At 41.8% G+C, this 18,435-nt stretch overlaps 1 protein-coding gene across 1 annotated transcript in view; it reads right to left on the reverse strand.

The window, feature by feature from the left end:
- The window catches only part of LOC137004844 (interferon-induced GTP-binding protein Mx3-like), a 32,939-nt gene that overhangs the window by 7,873 nt on the left and 6,631 nt on the right, over window positions 1–18,435 (reverse strand). Inside the window, exons 8-11 of the mRNA XM_067365502.1 lie at window positions 1,265–1,343; window positions 969–1,091; window positions 743–875; window positions 493–651 (exon numbers count right to left, since the gene is read on the reverse strand). Of these exons, the coding sequence (XP_067221603.1) occupies window positions 493–651; window positions 743–875; window positions 969–1,091; window positions 1,265–1,343 (494 nt within the window). The remainder of the gene's footprint in view (window positions 1–492; window positions 652–742; window positions 876–968; window positions 1,092–1,264; window positions 1,344–18,435) is intronic.

The raw sequence follows: 18,435 nt of genomic DNA on the forward strand, positions 1-18,435 counted from the left end.
CGTAGGAGACAGGGAATAAAATAAATTGTTCAATAAAGTAGTTATTTTTGTAGTTATTTGCACACAAAAGTATTCTCATCACTTAATATATTAAGGTTAAACCCCTTTAGCCACATGGACTATTTTAACAGTGTATTTACTACCTTTATAGACCTTGAAAGTGGTAATAACGTTGCAGTCTATTGAAAGCTCTCCGTTTTCATCAAAAATATCTTAATTTGTGTTACAAAGATGAATGAAGGTATTATGGGTTTGGAACAACATGAGGGTGAGTAATTAATGACAGAATTTAAATTTTTGGGTGAACTAACCCTTTAAGATTGTTAATAATGTTAAGATGGTTAAAGTTAACAATTAAGAATTATGTTTTTGATGATTGTTTATCAAAGTTCTGAACCTTCTACCTACTTTGAAGTGCATTGGAAAAAAAAATCAAACATTTATTGCTAATAATGGCTGACTATAATGAATATTTAAAATATACACACTAACCTCGTACATGCTTCAGTGTTTCCATCGCTGGCTCTTGAAGGGCTGCCACATGGTCTTTGATGACACATTCAAATTCACAGTAATCACTGAATGTAAGCAATTCTCTGCCACGATGCATCTCATTATACTTACCTATCATTTCATTCACTCTTGCTGTGACTACATTTGTAATAACAAAAAGAAAAAAGTCTGGTTAAGGCATTTTGGTACAGTCCTGCAAAAGTCACATGGTTTTAACATATTGACTCACATGATATTTCAGTGCCTCTTAGGTACATGTCCCATTTCTTGAACTCAGGACATAGAAGTGCATGAATGTTTTTCTGTTTTGAACGTCCTGTTCTACTCAGTTCATTTATTTGATCGCTGAAGTCCATTATTATCTATATAGGAAGAAGAATCAATTAGAGAAAAATGGAATAATTATTTATTGGATAAATATGGATATATATGTGCTTCATTCTTAAAATTTTTACCTCACTGAGAAAAGGTCCCATCAGCTCTTCTTCAAGAGGTGGACCCTGCTCATAGTTTTTAAGCTCCCTTTGCACACTGAGTAGTTTAGTCTGAATCTGTTCAGTTAAGTAGGGTAGTGATTTCTGTGGCCATAAAAAAATAATTTTAAGTTAGTTGGTCAATTTAACGTATTATTTAATCCTTCAATTGAACTAATTAACTGTGAGAACTTATGACACACTAAAAATCATAAATCTTTGTTCTTATGGAGTTACACCAAGAAAAGTATAATCTTTTTTTTTTTTTTTTTGCTTGCCTTAATATGGTCAGCCAGTTCTTTAGTCAGGTTGTCAGCCAGGCATTGCGTAGATGCTTTACCGTCAGTTAGGAGAGAGCTGTCAAAAATAAATCAATAACACATAATACACATACGCTACACATAAAAGCATGAGATTATGTGTTGTGTTCATAAGTGAATTGTATTGTGACTACTATTTTAAAAAGGAAGTCTGACCTGTTGTGTAATGACATAATGTGTGTGACAAGGGAAATGATGAGTAAACAAGATGGATGAAGTTCATTACTCCTGTCTCGTGTGTTGCTTTGCTTAATAACTCCTGACAGATAACACAAATTAGCGATGAGGATTAGGCATTTATTCCATTATTGTTGGTCACGAAGATGGCTTTTGCTAACGTGTCTCTCCCGTGTTTTTTCTTGCCCCGATGAGCCTGCTATGCCATTCAGAACATGGCTGTGGATCTTTGAAAATTACCTTTGTGTTATCGAAGCTACAGGGGATGCCTGGCCAGATAAAAGACAGAGAGCTGTACAGCTTTACTGCCTTGGCATACAGGGACAACAGATTTTCTACTCAGTGCCTAACAATGTTACAACGTATAATGATGCAGAGGATGCATTGAAAGCCTACTTTGAGTCTAAAACCCGTGGTTTGAAATCGTGGGCGTTTGTGATTAGGGGTGGGAATCGGAGGGTACCACACGATACGATACGATCACGATAAATGGCTCACGATAACGATAAAATCGCGAGTCAGCGATTCTGCGATAATCGATATATCGCTAGACAATCCTATAATGATACATTGCGATATTGGTCTTAATATGAAAACAAAATGCACGTGAAAAGGTTAAGTGCAGGTTAACGGATAAATCCAATCTTATATGTACATTTAATAGAGTTCACGTCACCGAAAGCAAGAAATATGAGGTGCATTTTATTGACCATCAGTTAATTTCAAAATCAAAGACTGCAATAGGAGAGAGCGGCAACAGCACTGGTATAAGGTCTCATTACTTTTAATGAAGATAATTGTGTGTTGTGCGTCTGCGACTTACTTTCACTTCCATATGCGGCAGTTTGCGCGTCAGCTTGCTGAAGAGATCTGCGGCGATGTGTGATGCAGTAGCGTTGTCTTATCTGACTCTCACATGTTTCAGTTTTAGTTTTTTTGGGAGAAGTAAAATTTACATATGTAGTTTCAACAACCAGATGCATTTAGACTGAGCATAGAGAGTTTTGACTGGAATGCGTCCCAGACCATCTCCTGAAGTGGTTTGAGCGATCGGATTTAAATCCGTCTCAAATGCGTTTTTAGGCATTTAGGCATTTAGACCTGGTCTTTTCACGATCAGATAGCTATCCGATCAGAGAAAATGCATGAAGTCACCAGGTGCAAACAGACCCTTTGACGTTCTTCAAGCGCTTAGATATACACGGGAGCGTTCGAAAGCAGGCGTCTATCAGAGGATCCCTAATATATGCTTTCGAATGCTCCCGTGTATATCAAAGCGCTCGGTGAAGAACGTCAAAGATGTCTACGACTGTCACATCAATGGTATAAAAGTGCGTCAAGACTTTGAACTTAAACGTGGCTGGGGCATCTATTTTACTCACACTGCTGTCCGCCATCCTGTTAATAACCTCTTTTTCTTAGGCTAGTTAACTTAAGTTCACGTTTCCCTCATTCATGTGCCGAGCGCCGCCTTGAAGTAGGATGCTTTGCGCAAAGAAATCTATATATAGCGCTTTATCTTTTTAAATTAAAATATCGATATTTGGTGCAGCGATACGATTCTCGTATCGCACAGAGAAGGATGACGATATATCGGCATATCAATATTTTGTCCCACCCCTATTTGTGACGTCACAGACTACCTTGTAACCAATCACAACAACGTGCCGGCAGGCTTTAGCATATCATTAACTATGACTGCTCTGAAGCAGGAAAGTCTCGAGAGAAGCCAGGCTATCCCGGTATGTATTCTGTTGATATGAAAAATTGTGTAGATTTATCAATATAGCAGTCTATTATGATGTTATGATGAACTATATGCCTTTCTCTGATGTTCTGAGTTGTTCAAAGGATTTGTAGGGATACTGATTGTTAGAAGGCAGATGTCTGACTCTGATGATGAAGAACGGGAATGGTGTGTGTAACATTAGCAACACATTATTAGCTGTTTGATAACGTTGTTAAGCAAAGGGCTAATCATATTAATTCATTAATTAATGACAGAACCGTCGCAGGGGCTGTGCCAAGTGGGCTCACGCCAAAGTAAAGTGACAGCTGACTTGAAGTAAAGCCAATAAAGTTCATGTTTTTGTCTTTCGAAATATTTTAATACTATAAACATAGCTAAAACAATATTGCTCTAAGCATGTGCGTGTGACCGTGATTCATGTGCATATGTCTCACGTCAAGTTCTGAGAGAGCTATTCAGTCCGTTATAATTTCTGATTTTGGCCACCTCTAAAATGGATCAAACCACAGATATTAGCATACCTGATAAGTTAAAGTAAATACGCTGGAAATCTGCGCTCATTCAAGGATGTTCATTTATTTAATGTACAGAGAAGGCACGGACGCCTGCAGGATTTCATCTGAATGTTTTTTTTAAATCTGAAAACTCTGAAAAGCAACAAAAATTGTCAAACATCCATTTAGCGCATGCTCACAGAGGAAAATGGCTGCTTGTTCTCTCGATACTGTCTGTTTTACTGAGAAATCGCTTCAGGTGATTCAGTGAAAGAGCAGTCCAAACTAATGCAGGTGGATTCAGAGCGTTTGGCAAAGGCGTTTTACCAATTCATAACTTCTTAAAACACAATATAAGTGTCAGAAATTAAACTGAATATACGAAGCGAAGCAAGCTTTTTTCACAACACAAACAACAAATTGCAAGTGGAGGCGGGGCTAATTTGCATATTCATTGCATATTCGATCCATGTATATTAAATGAGGTAAGGGTGTAGAGTTACCATCAAGCTATTTTAAGGCATGAAGAAATTTATTTCACTTGAATTTTTTTTTTTTTAAATATGTAATTTTAGTGGTCAAAGATGAGTTTTAAGGGATAAAATAATTGACTACAAGGGGACTTTAAGAAACATTTTGCAGAAGTTGCCATGCTGCCAGATTCTCTGCCAAAGGAAACAGCGTCTTGAGGCTGACCTCTGGTGCATTTTGAGTAGTATGTCCGATACCCTGACTGGCATACGGATGACTGGCAGGGAACAGCCGAATACACTATTCCAAGACCCTGCTTGGAGGGGACAGGCCTCCCAGTGCTGCAACATTCCCAGGTGGACACTGATCAATGAGCTCGATGGAAACAGCTGTGCCCCAACGAACCAAAGGTGGCGGGGAAAGCAGAATGATTTCCTGAGGGCACCAAGAAGAAGTGGGCACACTTAGAGCCTGAGCCTTCTGGCACCAGGACCTCTTTCCCAAAGCCTTTTTAAAGAGGATAACGGTCCTCAGATCTGGCCTCCCCTGAGAAGAGTTCAGTTGAAATCGGCACGGCTGCCCTCCCGAGAAGACTTTAGTTGACATTGGCACGGCTCCTCGACGCGGAAGAATACTTCTGATATTGCCTATTCAGTGAGCTCGTACTGGGCTGGGGCTACTCTTTAGACTTACTCCTTACAGTCAGGAGAGGGATAAACTTTTGAAAAGGCGGCAGGCCTATTTCTTTGCCTCCTGAAACCTCTCAACAACAGTGTTTACCTGTCTACCCCTGCAAAAAAAAAATAACAAATTTGCTTTCTCCAGACTGTTTCCATCCAATTGGCCTTTCACTGATAAAATGGTGTGCGTGATGACGTCATCCCTAAAAAACACACTGTCACATACGTTTTGTTGTATCACTAAAAAAAATCTGCCCTCTAGTCATTTCCATACATAATTTCATCTATATCACAAATTATAGAGTATCTTTCGCATCCTAAATATTTCTAGAATGCAGAGAGTAATGAGACAATTGGAATTCGCCAGTTTACTGCTTACTATTTTCACAAATAATAAGCCTTTTACGAAATTAGGAAATATTAGGAATTCAAAAATCATGGGGAAGAGGGACAGCTTGTCTGACTGGACTGCATGTAACTGCCTTTATGTGCCATACCCCATGGGTTTGGGCACAAGACAGCTCATTTGTTCTGTATGCAAAATTTTAGGGTCCATAAAAAGATTAGTATACAGTGGAATATTTAGTCATATTGCAACAATATTTAACATAAGTCTTGAACATTCAGTCAAGCCAGTCGCAGTTTGACGTGGCCAAGTATGCCTATTTTCAGATCATTCAAACCAAAAAAGCTATTTATTCTGGTTTCAGAGTTCAATAACATCAAATCACTCTTCAGAGATAGATGCTGCTTTCATTTTTGTAGGTCTATATATATAACTTTTTTTAAATGGTCTATAGCAGAGGTTTTCAACCTGTGGACCGTGGCCCACTAGGGGGCCTCAGGGATCTTCCAGAGGGGTCGCAAGATAACTTAAAATTAAAGCTGTAGTCTGTAAGTTTAACCTCTTTGCCACCATCTCTGTTCGAAACCTGCAATTGCAGTTATTTGGGGAATTATCATCTTTATGTGGGTTGTGCATGAGCACGGCTCCTCAGCGTGGATGAATCTAATGTTTTGAGGAGAATGTGTGGCTGTCACTCATCACACTGGTGGATACTGTACAGGTACTTCGGAATCACATATTGTAGTCTTGGAAGTATGACCATAATAAGAATTTTAACCAGAGAATGTCTTCTGAACAAGTAAGTAACAAATCTGCCACATTTGTTCTGACCAACTGAGAAAATAAAAGCATTACAATAAATCACGCTAACAATGGTGATTAAATCTAACGATCGCTTAGCTCATATTACATCAAACCATGCAAATTATTATTACTGTTTTACTTTCACATTGTTAATGTTAACATTAGCATTGAATGACTGTGTATGTAGTGAGTATTAGCGTTACCTGTAGATTCTGTACCTGTCAGTTTCTGTATAGTCTAATCTCATATTGTCCTTTTGTTATACCATACAATCAGCCATCAAAATGATAAGTTTAATTATTCCAGCTGCTGTGAGAAAAGGCTATAAATGATCCGCCACCTGCAGCATCCTCACATGCCATATTGTCTTCTAACTGGGATTCATTCTTTATGTAAACAGATGTGATGTAATGACGCAAAGACGAACGGCTCCAATTTCCTGCGGAAACCCACCAGCACCACCCGAATTAGAAAAAGCTTAACATTGTGAATGGGGCTAAGGTAAGGAGATAGTTTTAAAGACTGGCTGGTTATGTACTTGTTTAAAAAATTGAATTTGGATCATTTTTAACCAAAAAAAGTTAAGGACGGCAGCTTTAATTTAAATATACAGTGCACAGCAAAAATGAGTGCACCCCCTCTGAACAAATACAAAAGATGTATTTTCTTTATGATCACTAATACAATTCATGGAAAGATGGCAAAACTAAAATGTATTAAACATATACATCATAAAAACTGAGAAATATGTCATTAAAAAGTAATAATAAAATAAGTAAATCAGCCATTTAAAAAAAAAACAACAACAAAGGATTGCAGAAATGAGTACTCCCTAGATTTAATTCAACAAATGTATAATATTCTAGTACTCAGTATGCCCTCCATGATTTTGAATATACTGCTCTGTCCCTTCTTGGCACAGAGTGTACAAGTTCATGACAAATTGTCACATCTGTCCTGTTTAAGTCCTGGATGATGAGCTCCTTAAATGCCCTGATCTTTAATGGGGAGTGTTGCTCAACTCGTCTCTACAGAACCCATCCCCCTCCCCCCCCCACAGGTGCTCAAGAGTGTTAAGATTGAGTGCAATACAGGTCCACAGAAGGTTTTTCACCTTGGGAGAATGCATATTCTCATTGTCATGTTGAAAAAATGCCCAACAATGCAGGGAATTGGAAAGGGTAACATCTTAAGTTTGTGTATTAAATTACACAGTGGTGTGGGAATTCATGAAAGCATTGATAAAGCACAACTCCATCACACCTTCAGCACTCATATATCCCTATGTAATAGCTTTACTATCACTGAACTTTACTGTGGGAACCAGGCACTTCTCACTGTACTCCTCCTCTAGCAACACCAGAACATTTTGGATGCTGTTAGATCCAAAATGATTGATTTGGTCTCATGAGACCAGAGTATTGATTCCCAGAATCTATATTTTGTAAATATGGGCTTTGGAAATGGCTCACTGACTTTATTGTGCTTTGGCTACAGTAGGTAGTTACAGTGAGAACAACATAAATAATTCATAAATCTTATTATTAATATGTTGATGTGGCGCGAGGGGGGCATGGTTCAGCGAGGTCTGCAACTGGAGAGAACGTCGGGAGACGCGTGGTAAGCGAGTGGGTTAAATATAAATTACAAACACCTGTTTCTCATTCCAGTGAGAGAGAGAGAGAGAGAGAGGGACTACTGACTGAGAACACACACACACCTATCTTAGACTGATCGGGAGATCATACTGGAGTGAAGCCCTTCTTCGGATGTGGATTATTTGTTGTGCGTTGCACAGTCTTTTTGTTGGAACTTTGTTTTATGTAATAAAAGCTCAGTCAGTAGTCAAAGTTGACCCTGTCCTCTTCCTTCCCTACAAACTTATCTTTAAAAGTACTACACTGGTGCCGAAACCCGGGAAGGGAGTTGGACGGCCGCTGCCATGCAATCATCTTCCTCCGTGCCGTTTGCGGATCTCATCGCGACCCCTGCGGTCCTACATCAGGAACAGCATCAGGCCCTGCTGGATTTGAGAACCGACCAGGAGCGTCGGTTCCAAGCCATCCTTCAGACCCAGCAGGAGGACCGCGAGAGGTTCCGGAGCTGGATCAACCGGGAGGTTCGCACGGAGTCCACCACGCAGTCAGCTGTGCCCACCCACCTCCCCCTGAATAAAATAGGACCCAATGATGACCCCAAAGCATTCTTGGACTTATTTGTCACATCAGCGGAGGCGTGCGGTTGGCCGTGGGACCAATGGTCCCTGCGATTGGTGCCGTTGCTGTCTGGGGAGGCGCAGGTGGCGGCACAGCAGCTGCCGGTGCAGAACCTCCTGGTCTTCGACGACCTTCAGCGGGCCATCATTCAGCGGGTCGGTCGGACCCCAGAAGAACATCGCCAGCGTTTCCGCTCACTGGAATTGGGTGAGTCCGGCCGGCCTTTCGTGATGGCCCAACAGCTCCGGGACTCGTGCCGTAAATGGCTATTGGCTGAAGGAAGCGGCGTGGATCAGGTCATCGATCGTGTGGTGCTGGAGCAGTTTATCACTCAGCTCCCGAGGAAAACAGCTGAGTGGGTCCAGTGCCACTGCCCCACGGTGCTGGACTCAGCCATCCACCTGGCGGAGGACCATATGGTGGCGTGCCAAGGGGTCGGCAAATCTCTACCATCAACCTCTCTCTCTCCCTCTCTTCCCCCTCTCTCTCTAGACCTGTCCCTCTCCCCGCTTCTCGTCCGCCTGGCCCGCCTCGTGTCCCGTCCCGAGGGCCCAGGGGGGCGGGACCGTCTGCTGCCGCTCCTGCTTCTCCCCTCTCTCCGCGGCAATCATTTAACCCACTCTCTGTCACGAGAGCGGCGGGCAGGTCTGGGCCGGCCTGTTGGCGTTGCGGGGACCCAGGGCATTTTGTGGATAAGTGTCCAGTGATGGAGGTGGGGACGTTGATCCGGGTCCCGGACGACCCGCAGGCTGCCCCTGGTCAGGCTGGCTGGTACCAAATACCTGTGAGTATCGAGGGGGGTACCTATCAGGCTTTGGTGGACTCAGGGTGTAACCAAACCTCTGTTCATCAAAGTCTGATTTCATCTGGGGCATTGGATACAGGCCGCATGGTTAGGGTATGGTGTGTGCATGGGGATGTGGTGAAATACCCTATTGTGCCCGTCATTATTCAATTTAAGGGTCAAAAGCATAGGGTTGAGGTGGCAGTTAATCCGCACCTCCGGCATCCGATAATTTTGGGAACGAATTGGCCAGCATTTGATGAATTATTGGGTTGTTTATGCTCAGATGCCGCTAGGGGAAAAAAAAATCGCTGGATAGGGAAGCGTGAGTGCAGGTGGGAGAGACTGACCGGGGACCAGTGAGCACAGCTTCAGAGGAACAGAGCGAAATTGGAAGAATGATTCTTTCAGATCGCAATGATTTTCCTCTGGAGCAGTCTCAAGATGAGACGTTAAAACATGCATTTGAAATGGTCAGTACCATCGATGGTCAGCCTCTCCAGCCTGGACGTCTGCTTTCTTATCCCTATTTTGTGATTATTAAAGATAGGTTGTATTGAGTGACCCAAGACACTCAGAAAAAGGAAGATACAGCACAGTTGTTAGTTCCAAAGAGCCGCAGGGAAATGCTTTTCATTCTATCCAATGGCAGGACATTTAGGACAAACAGCAACACTAAATCGCCTCATGACCCGATTCTTTTGGCCGGGCATTCACGAGAATGTGCGCAGGTGGTGCGCGTCTTGTCGTGAATGTCAGCTGGTAAATCCTCCGGCCACTCCAAAAGCACATTTGCGCCCCCTCCCATTAATGCAGGTCCCCTTCGAAAGAATTGGTATGGACCTCATCAGGCCATTAGAGCGATCAGCGAGAGGGCATAGTTTTGCATTAGTCATTGTGGATTATGCATCGCGATACCCCGAAGCAGTGGCTCTACGCAACATTTCGCTATGGGTGTTGCGGACCCACTGTTTAGTTGAATCTCCTGAGTGGGGATTCCGAAAGAAATCCTCACTGATCAGGGCACGGCGTTTATGTCACGCACTTTACGCAAACTTTACGAATTGTTGGGCGTTAAATCGATTCGTACCAGCGTCTTTCACCCACAAAAGGATGGGCTGGTCAAACGTAAGTTCGTTCAGGAAGACACCAAAAACTGGGATAAGTGGTTAGAACCCCTGTTATTCGCAGTGTGAAAAGTCCCGCAAGCCTCCACGGGGTTTTCCCCCTTCGAGCTTCTCTTCAGACGCCACCCCCGCGGGTCAAAGTCGACCCTGTCCTCTTCCTTCCCTACGAACTTATCTTTAAAAGTACTACAGTTGAATTCAAAAAAGATAAATTAATTAAAATAAATATTAAAACAAAGCACCACCTCTTTCGTATGTATCAACCCAAACTGTTTATCATCGCGCTGTGAAATACAGACTGAATGGTGGCTCAAAACAACTGCTTCATGAACATAGAATATGCAAACTACATCTCTCAGACTACATATCCAAACATATACATGATTGCTTGTTCTGACAGAGGAACTGTTCACTAATGGCATCCACCAGCCTTCAGATCAGTGAGTTTCCACACATTCAGAATTAGGGATGTCCCGATCATGTTTTTTTGCCCTCGAGTCCGAGTCCGAGTCATTTGATTTTGAGTATCTGCTGATACCGAGTCCCGATCCGATACTTAATAGCCTACATAAAAAAGAATAAAGAAGAGCGAAAAAACAGATCCAGAACAGTGCTTTTCAGGTTTTTCAGGTATTCAGTTTTCAAATAGTAATCAAATATAAAATATCACTGCATATTATCTTTACTGTATAAAATAAATAAAGATTAATCATTATTGAAGTTACAAAAACTATTCAGTCAAGAGCAGTAAGTGATTTCTTTGTTTTTTGTTGTTTGATTTAACATTAAATACAGGCAGCAGGAATAGTTGTTTTCCCTTTAAGACATGCACAATCCAGTACATATACTGTTCCACATGCGCTGTCTTTCTCGACTAATATACGTTCACTTAAGACATAACCGACTATGTTTGCTAGGATACTCGCTAGGACGGGCATGTTGACATAATTTGTGTATGAATGTGGCCGCTGAAGCGCAAGACTTGAAAGAGAACTCAGTATTTGCGCGCTGACTGGAATAAGCGTGTGCGCGCTTCGGATGAGCGCACACAAATCTTCTCACAGCGCGTGCGAGTTCTCTTTCGCGTCTTGTTCTTGAAGGTTTAAATCAGCAAGGCTTAAACGAGTTAGTTTAAATACAGACAGCAACGTGTGCTGTTCAGGTCTCACCTGCGCTCGCGCGCTATCAACACCCGGGTGATGACGGCGTAAATGACTGGACATTAGAGCAGACGGCACTCGCAGTTAACAGTTTACAAAGAGTGACTGTTTTGTCCACGCTTTTTGATTATCGTTGTTGTAACGTTTTGTGCATCCATCGACTGAAACATACATTATCTGAACTCTGTCTGTTTTCCACGTTGCTATTTTAAACAAACCATATTAACCAATAGATGCGTCGTCATTCGAGATGGATCGCAGTGCAAGTGCGGTCCGTAAGTGGAGAACCGTTGCACCCCTAATACATATATATCCGAGTCCTGATCGGGAGGTAATGTCCGATTCCGATCGAGTCTGAAACCACATGATCGGGCCCGATTTCCGATCATGTGATCGGATCTGGACATCCCTATTCAGAATGCCACTGGCTCTTATGTAGATAGTGTTTAAACATGAGGTATAATCAGTGGCATAGTGTAACAAAGTTATAATACTTCATTACAGTACTTAAGTATTTTTTGGGAGAATCTGTATGTGACGAGCAGGGCGGGCGAGAGCCGTGAGGGAACGGCGCGAGGCCGGTGACGCGAGTGATAATGGCCTAATGGGCTCTAATGGCCTGCGAGGCGTGCCGGCCTCGAGTCTCTCACGGAGGAGCTCCGGAGGCATAAAAGGAGGAGCGACATCAGTGAAGGACGAGAGAGGACCAGGCCTGGACTTTATTTTATGTTTTGTTATGTTTGTGTGGCCTTTACTTTCGTTTTGTTCTTTGTTTATTTTATATTAAAGTTTTGGTGAACGTTCGCCGGTTCCCGCCTCCTTCTTCCCATATCTACTAACCTTGTTACATTGGTGCCGAAACCCGGGAGGAAGGAGGGACATGCTGTCGGAGAGCCCTCGCTGCTGAGGGGGATCGCGGTGCTGCGGAGTTCGGGCAGCGCGGAAGTGAAGACCGCGAAAGGCTGCCCGAGGCGGTGGTGCTGGAGCCTTGTGAAAGGTGGGACGGAGACCCGGATGCCGTGCTCCTGGGACGAGGTGGGGTGGCTGCCGTCCTGGACCTGGAGGGAGCGGAGGAGTCGCCGCCGTCTGCCGTGGGCCGGAGCCTGCTGCCGTCCGCCATGAAGGGGAGGAGCAGGGGACGGGGGACTCGCTGCCGGCTGCCCTCAGTCGGAGGAGCCATCGCCGGCCGCCAGGAGGCGGTCGAGGATCGGGCCGTCCACCGAGCGTCCAGTGCCACCGCATGGCACCGCGAAGAAGAGCCTCTTGGCAGGCTGAGGACCGAGCGGCAGTGTGTCTGGGAGCCGGACCCAGCATTTTTTTTTCTTTCTTTTTCCTCTCTCCCCTCTCTCGTCCTGTCGCTCCCCTTGCTTCCGTCTCCTTTCTCTCGTCTCGTCTGTCCTTACCCCCAGGTGCTGCGGCCGCCGAGACAGGCCCCGGGGGGGAGTGAAGCGCAGTCTCGGAGGTACCCCCCGGCCTGCGAGGGGCGTTGGGGGTATGTGACGAGCAGGGCGGGCGAGAGCCGTGAGGGAACGGCGCGAGGCCGGTGACGCGAGTGATAATGAGCGTCACCTGCGAGGCGTGCCGGCCTCGAGTCTCTCACGGAGGAGCTCCGGAGGCATAAAAGGAGGAGCGACATCAGTGAAGGACGAGAGAGGACCAGGCCTGGACTTTATTTTATGTTTTATTATGTTTGTGTGGCCGGCAGACGTCCGCGAGGGTCTGCCGGCATTACTTTCGTTTTGTTTGTTTATTTTATATTAAAGTTTTGTTGAATGTTCGCCGGTTCCCGCCTCCTTCTTCCCACATCTACTAACCTTGTTACACTGTACTTTACTTAAGTTTTTATATTTCTGTCAACTTTTACTCCACTACATTTCCTAAATAAAATGTATACTTTTACTCTGATACATTTCCCCAAAGCATCTTCGTTACTTACTACAAAATAAAGTCAGAAGAACACAGACTGCAGCAAGCTTGTGCAAACAAGTGCTCGCACAACTGCGGTTGATTTCATTTTCCGGGTTGCGTCCATTGCTGGAGTGGCTGAGAGGAGTGTGCTGTCATTATATGGTACGAGAGCACAGTGCGGGGGACACTTCATGAATCAAGTAAAGTAATTAGTTTGTTAACTAGATGCTGCATTAGTGGAAAACAGCAGTAGCCTATGTTTGACGTTAAGACTGAGAGCAGGGGCAGGTCTACATGAGGTGCCCCAGGTGCCCCCCCTATAAGATGTCTTGTGATTGGTTCATTTTACGGCCAATCAGTTTATAGAATCTACTGAAGTGTAGACTTCTTGGACTTCAAGACACCAAACAAAGAGCTGGTAGGTAACCTTTATGGATGGTTTAATATGTTTAATATGTATGGTTTTCTCGGATCAATGTTTTTACCACATCAGGCTCTGCTCGCGTTGGTCGTGGTTGATTTCAATCGAATGTTCAGTCAACGTTTAATAAAACACAATAAAAGTAAAATATGCTGGGCACTATCAAACAGTAAACACTGTCATGGTGATTTGCATATTTTGTATCAGTTTATTTTGTGACAGTGACCACATAGCAAGATTGCACCAAATGACAATATGCACAGAATGTTCCAAAATAATAATAATAATTGTCTGTTGACACGTTACTTGTTAATGCATGAGAGTAAGTCAGTTAGATAGTCAGTTAAATTGTCAGGCCTAACCAGGGACGGACTGGGACTAAAAAACGGCCCTGGACTTTGACTAGGCCCGGCCCAAAGCAATCGGTGTGCGGAAACTCGACAACAACAACAATAACGCCTGGCATGAGTGTCACAAGACTTTAATTGTGGCTCATGATACTATAGCATCCAAATTATAGCAATAGCACTGATGTTGACTAGATGTTGTGTTAAAAGCATATTAGATTAACTTGAATACTCATATAGCAGAGGTCTCAAACTCAAATTGTCGGGGGACCGTTTCTGTGATTGGCACCTCATAGGAGGGCCATATTATCCTTCAAGCGCAAGAAAGCGCAACATTTCAGAAAATATACTTTCCTTTGCATTAATTCTCATTTACTTCAAATTTCATTAGGCCTACTAAAATATTTTTATACCTATACTATAAATATCTTATTTACCATACTAAATGTAAACAGCAGTGTCTCTCTCATTGTTACAGAGTGTAATATAAATATAATACTATTACTAATATAATACTACTAATTGAAATAGTCTGGTGCGACTTCTTACATCCAACAAGATATATGGAATAAAAAATCAGTAATTTAGGAACAAAACCAGCAACACTTGTGGCGTGGAGGGGTCAGAAATAAACAAACAAACAAACAAAAAACCTGGAGCTATATATCAACTTTATTTTGCAAAAAAATAAAAATCTCTCATTGTTACATACATTATTAGTTTGTAACATCTAGTGGAAGTATTTACTTACTTTATGTTAGCTTAAATAACATTAAAATCTTGCACTGAACAACACTGTACTGAACAAACAATCCTACATTTGTACACTCCTCTGTTTCTTGACAGACACCTATAGCGCTTGTGCTCACACAGCTGAGCCACATTTGTCCAAGATGCCGTTTGAGCATTGGTAATGTTTAATGGCTGCACCGGACACGTTTCGGTGGTTTAAATCGGTGCTCGTGACTTAAAGTCGAGTGCTTTTACTGTAATTTAGGCAAGCGCGCTCATAATAGAAGCGATTGAGAGCACGGCTCATGGTTGCATAGCAACGACAGACGCCAGTGGAGCGAAAGCACATTGGAAAGAAGGAGAATGCCGCAGCCGCTTATGTGACACGATATGTGAATGCCCCTTAGAACGACGACTTTTTCTTTGCATATCAGACAGATAGCAACTAGAGAATAATAATAATAATAATAATAATAATTTAGCGGGCCGGATTATGTTTTATTTTTGATATCAGTTGCGGGCCAGGTATAGGGGGTGGGCGGGCCGGCTGTTTGAGACCACTGATCCACAGTGCCCAAGGAAGTCGACCGAAAGTTGAAGTCGGCCGTGTGCCGCCATCTTGTAGAAGAACTTCACTTGGGTTAGCATCCCCATTGACTCCCATTCATTTTGGTGTCACTTTGACAGTGAATAACTTTACGTCTGAGGCGTTTAAAGACTCCATTTGTCCATTATTTATTTCCAAAGATACACAACAATGTATAAAGGGCTCCATTACCTTCTATGTTACATTATGGCCCCGTAGAAACAGTTTTTGTAAAAATAGGCTAACGATTGCGTCATAACCACTCGACTCTCTGTCGCACAGTAGAGAAATTACCGTACAGACAGGAGGAGAAGCTCGCAGGCAATAGTATGCATTAACTTAATATGGCGTACTGGCGTTACATTTTAAAATACTATACAAAATAATTAATCAGAATACTTTCTCCTGCTCACTCACGCCAAAGAACTCCCCGCTCAAGCTCGCCGTCTCTGCAAGATTAACGATGGCAGTTTGCACACACAGCTACTAGAAGATTTACATCTGTCAGACAGGTTGCTGATGTCATCAAGCTTAGTCTGCGCGTCAGAAACGGAAGTGCTAAAAATAGCTAAAAATGGGCTTCACTTGACTCAATTGAGTTCCAATGGGGTCGCTGTGTCCATTTCTTTTACGGTCTATGCTGATCTAACGTCTTTGCTGCTTACTTGGTGGCCACGGCCATTGCAGCTGGCATCCAACTTAAAGGTGCATTGCTGCCACCTACAGTACTGGAGTGTGAAACAGATTAGTGGGGGGAAAAAAAACAGATGATGACCGGCCCGCCGGCCGTCCTGGAGTACCGGCCATCTGTGATTCTCCAGATCACACAGATGGCCAGTCCGCCCCTGGGCCTAACTTATCGTTAGTCATTTACACGTGAAATGACATGGATGCATTCTGTGCATTTCATTCACAATTTGAACAATTTTTGAAACATAAGTGTTTCTTTTGAAGGCAGGGAAGAGAGCAGTGCCAAGCCATGAAAAGAAGTAAAGATAAACTAAAGACTGTTCTTTAATATGTTAGCAGAGCACAATGTAATGGTTCCATATTTTATTTTTAAACTGTGGTGTTTTCATTTGAACTGTTACTAAAACTTTAACTCTGTGTTACTCCGCTTTTTTGTAAATTAATCTGAAAGAAATGTTGAATGAAACACTATGATGTTTTGGCCAAACCATTTGATTTATTACTTATTATTTATTTTTTTAATTTATTTTTCATTATTTGAAAGAGATGGTGAATAAAACTACTGTATATTGTAATGGCCAAACTACTTATTAAAAGCAAATAGTTTACATTGTTTCTGCTTCTGGGTTTTTAAAATTGCTCATTATTAAAATTGCTTTTATTTTAAAAACTTGTTAGTTTAATTAAAACAATAAAAATAATAAACACTGGCTCTCAAATTTAACTTAATGGATATATACAGGGATGACAAAAAACTAAATTAATCAAAAATGTGCTTTATTACTACATTTGTTTACAAGTAACTTTATTCAAGTAAAAAAAAAAAATAAAATCAATAGGATTTATGTAATATACTGTAGAATGTAGCTTTTTTTTTTTTTTTGGTCACTGGCGGCCACCCCATTTGGAGGCAGTGCCCAGCATGGCCCCCCCACTGAAAATGCTCTAGACACGCCCCTGGCTGAGAGGATGCTAAACCTCAAGCCGTTAAAACAATGTGACAAAAAAACACGCAAATCTGACCCAACTGTTTAATTTCATGATCATATCCATTCGTTCACTTTTATGCATTCACTATCCAGCGAATATGAAATTTAAACTGTATCCTCATCATGGAGCCGACAGAAACATAAATCACAAATGCATTCGATTTCAGTTCTTTTTTTAAAGGCACTTTAACACATATTTTGATCACATAATCATCAAGTGTTCTAAAATAGAGGCAAATAATGTGTGAAAGTATACATATAATATGCTGTGCCTTTGTGGGTAAAATTGGCAATTTTAAGCATGATAGTTTGGATTTATATGAAATAGCTACACTTTACAATAAGAGTCGATTTGTAACAATAAATAAGCTTAATAAAAGCATTGTTCATTGTTAATTTCAACATTAACATTTTAAAGTTGTCTCTTAAATTAGTTAATGCACTATGAATTGACATGATCAAGATATAATTAATAGTATTTTTTATATTTAAAACTAACAATAAACATTTTGCCATTTTTTTTTTAATTCAAAGAAAACAAAATGAACATTTACTTGTATTTTTACTTCCAATACTGAAGTACATTTAATATCAAAAAAATACTTTTCATACTTAAGTACAAAAAATATCACATACTTTAAAACTTTTACTCAAGTAATATTCTAAACAGTGACTTTGACTGTTTAACTTTAAGTTTTCATGGAATGGCTATCCACCATTGGGTGTAATTCATTTTGGGCAGGGATGGACAACTCCGGTCCAGGAGGGCCAGTGTCCTGCAGAGTTTATCTCCATCCCTGATAAAAACTCACTTGCCTATAACTTTCTACTAATCCTAAAGACCTTGATTAGCTGATTCAGGTGTGTTTGATTAGGGTTGGAGCTAAACTCTGCTGGATACTGGCCCTCCAGGACCGGAGTTGTCCATCCCTGATTTTGGGTATATCAAACAGGCAATCTTTGGTCTTATTAATCTACTACTTGTTCCAAAGCAAATTGATTTGGCTAAGGGAAATGTTACATTTTATAATTTCTTCTTTTGTACTTTTGACTGAATTGTTTGCTTGTGTTTATTTCCTATTTTACAAAATTCTAATACTTTTATAAAGGCTAATACAGTTTTTTTTTATTATTATTATTATTTTTCAATAAACAATATTTTATATAAATAAAATGCTGTATTTCAGGGATGGACAACTCCGGTCTTGGAGGCCAGTGTCCAGCAGATTAAAGGTGCGTTCACGCGGCCTCGTAATTCCTGTAATTACGAGATTCTAGCTTGTAAAAGCGTTCACGTCCTCGTAAAGTTCGTAATTACAGCTTGTAAGCTGGGAGTTTTCTGAAAGTACCACCTGACCGCTGTAGATTTATTTAGGTGTTGATAGTGGTGCCATGGAAACGCATAATTACCAGTCCGAGGACGTGAACAGCTCCGAATATAACATCA

The sequence above is a fragment of the Chanodichthys erythropterus genome, chromosome 17 (assembly GCF_024489055.1).
Source record: "Chanodichthys erythropterus isolate Z2021 chromosome 17, ASM2448905v1, whole genome shotgun sequence".
Classification (NCBI taxonomy): Eukaryota; Metazoa; Chordata; class Actinopteri; order Cypriniformes; family Xenocyprididae; genus Chanodichthys; species Chanodichthys erythropterus.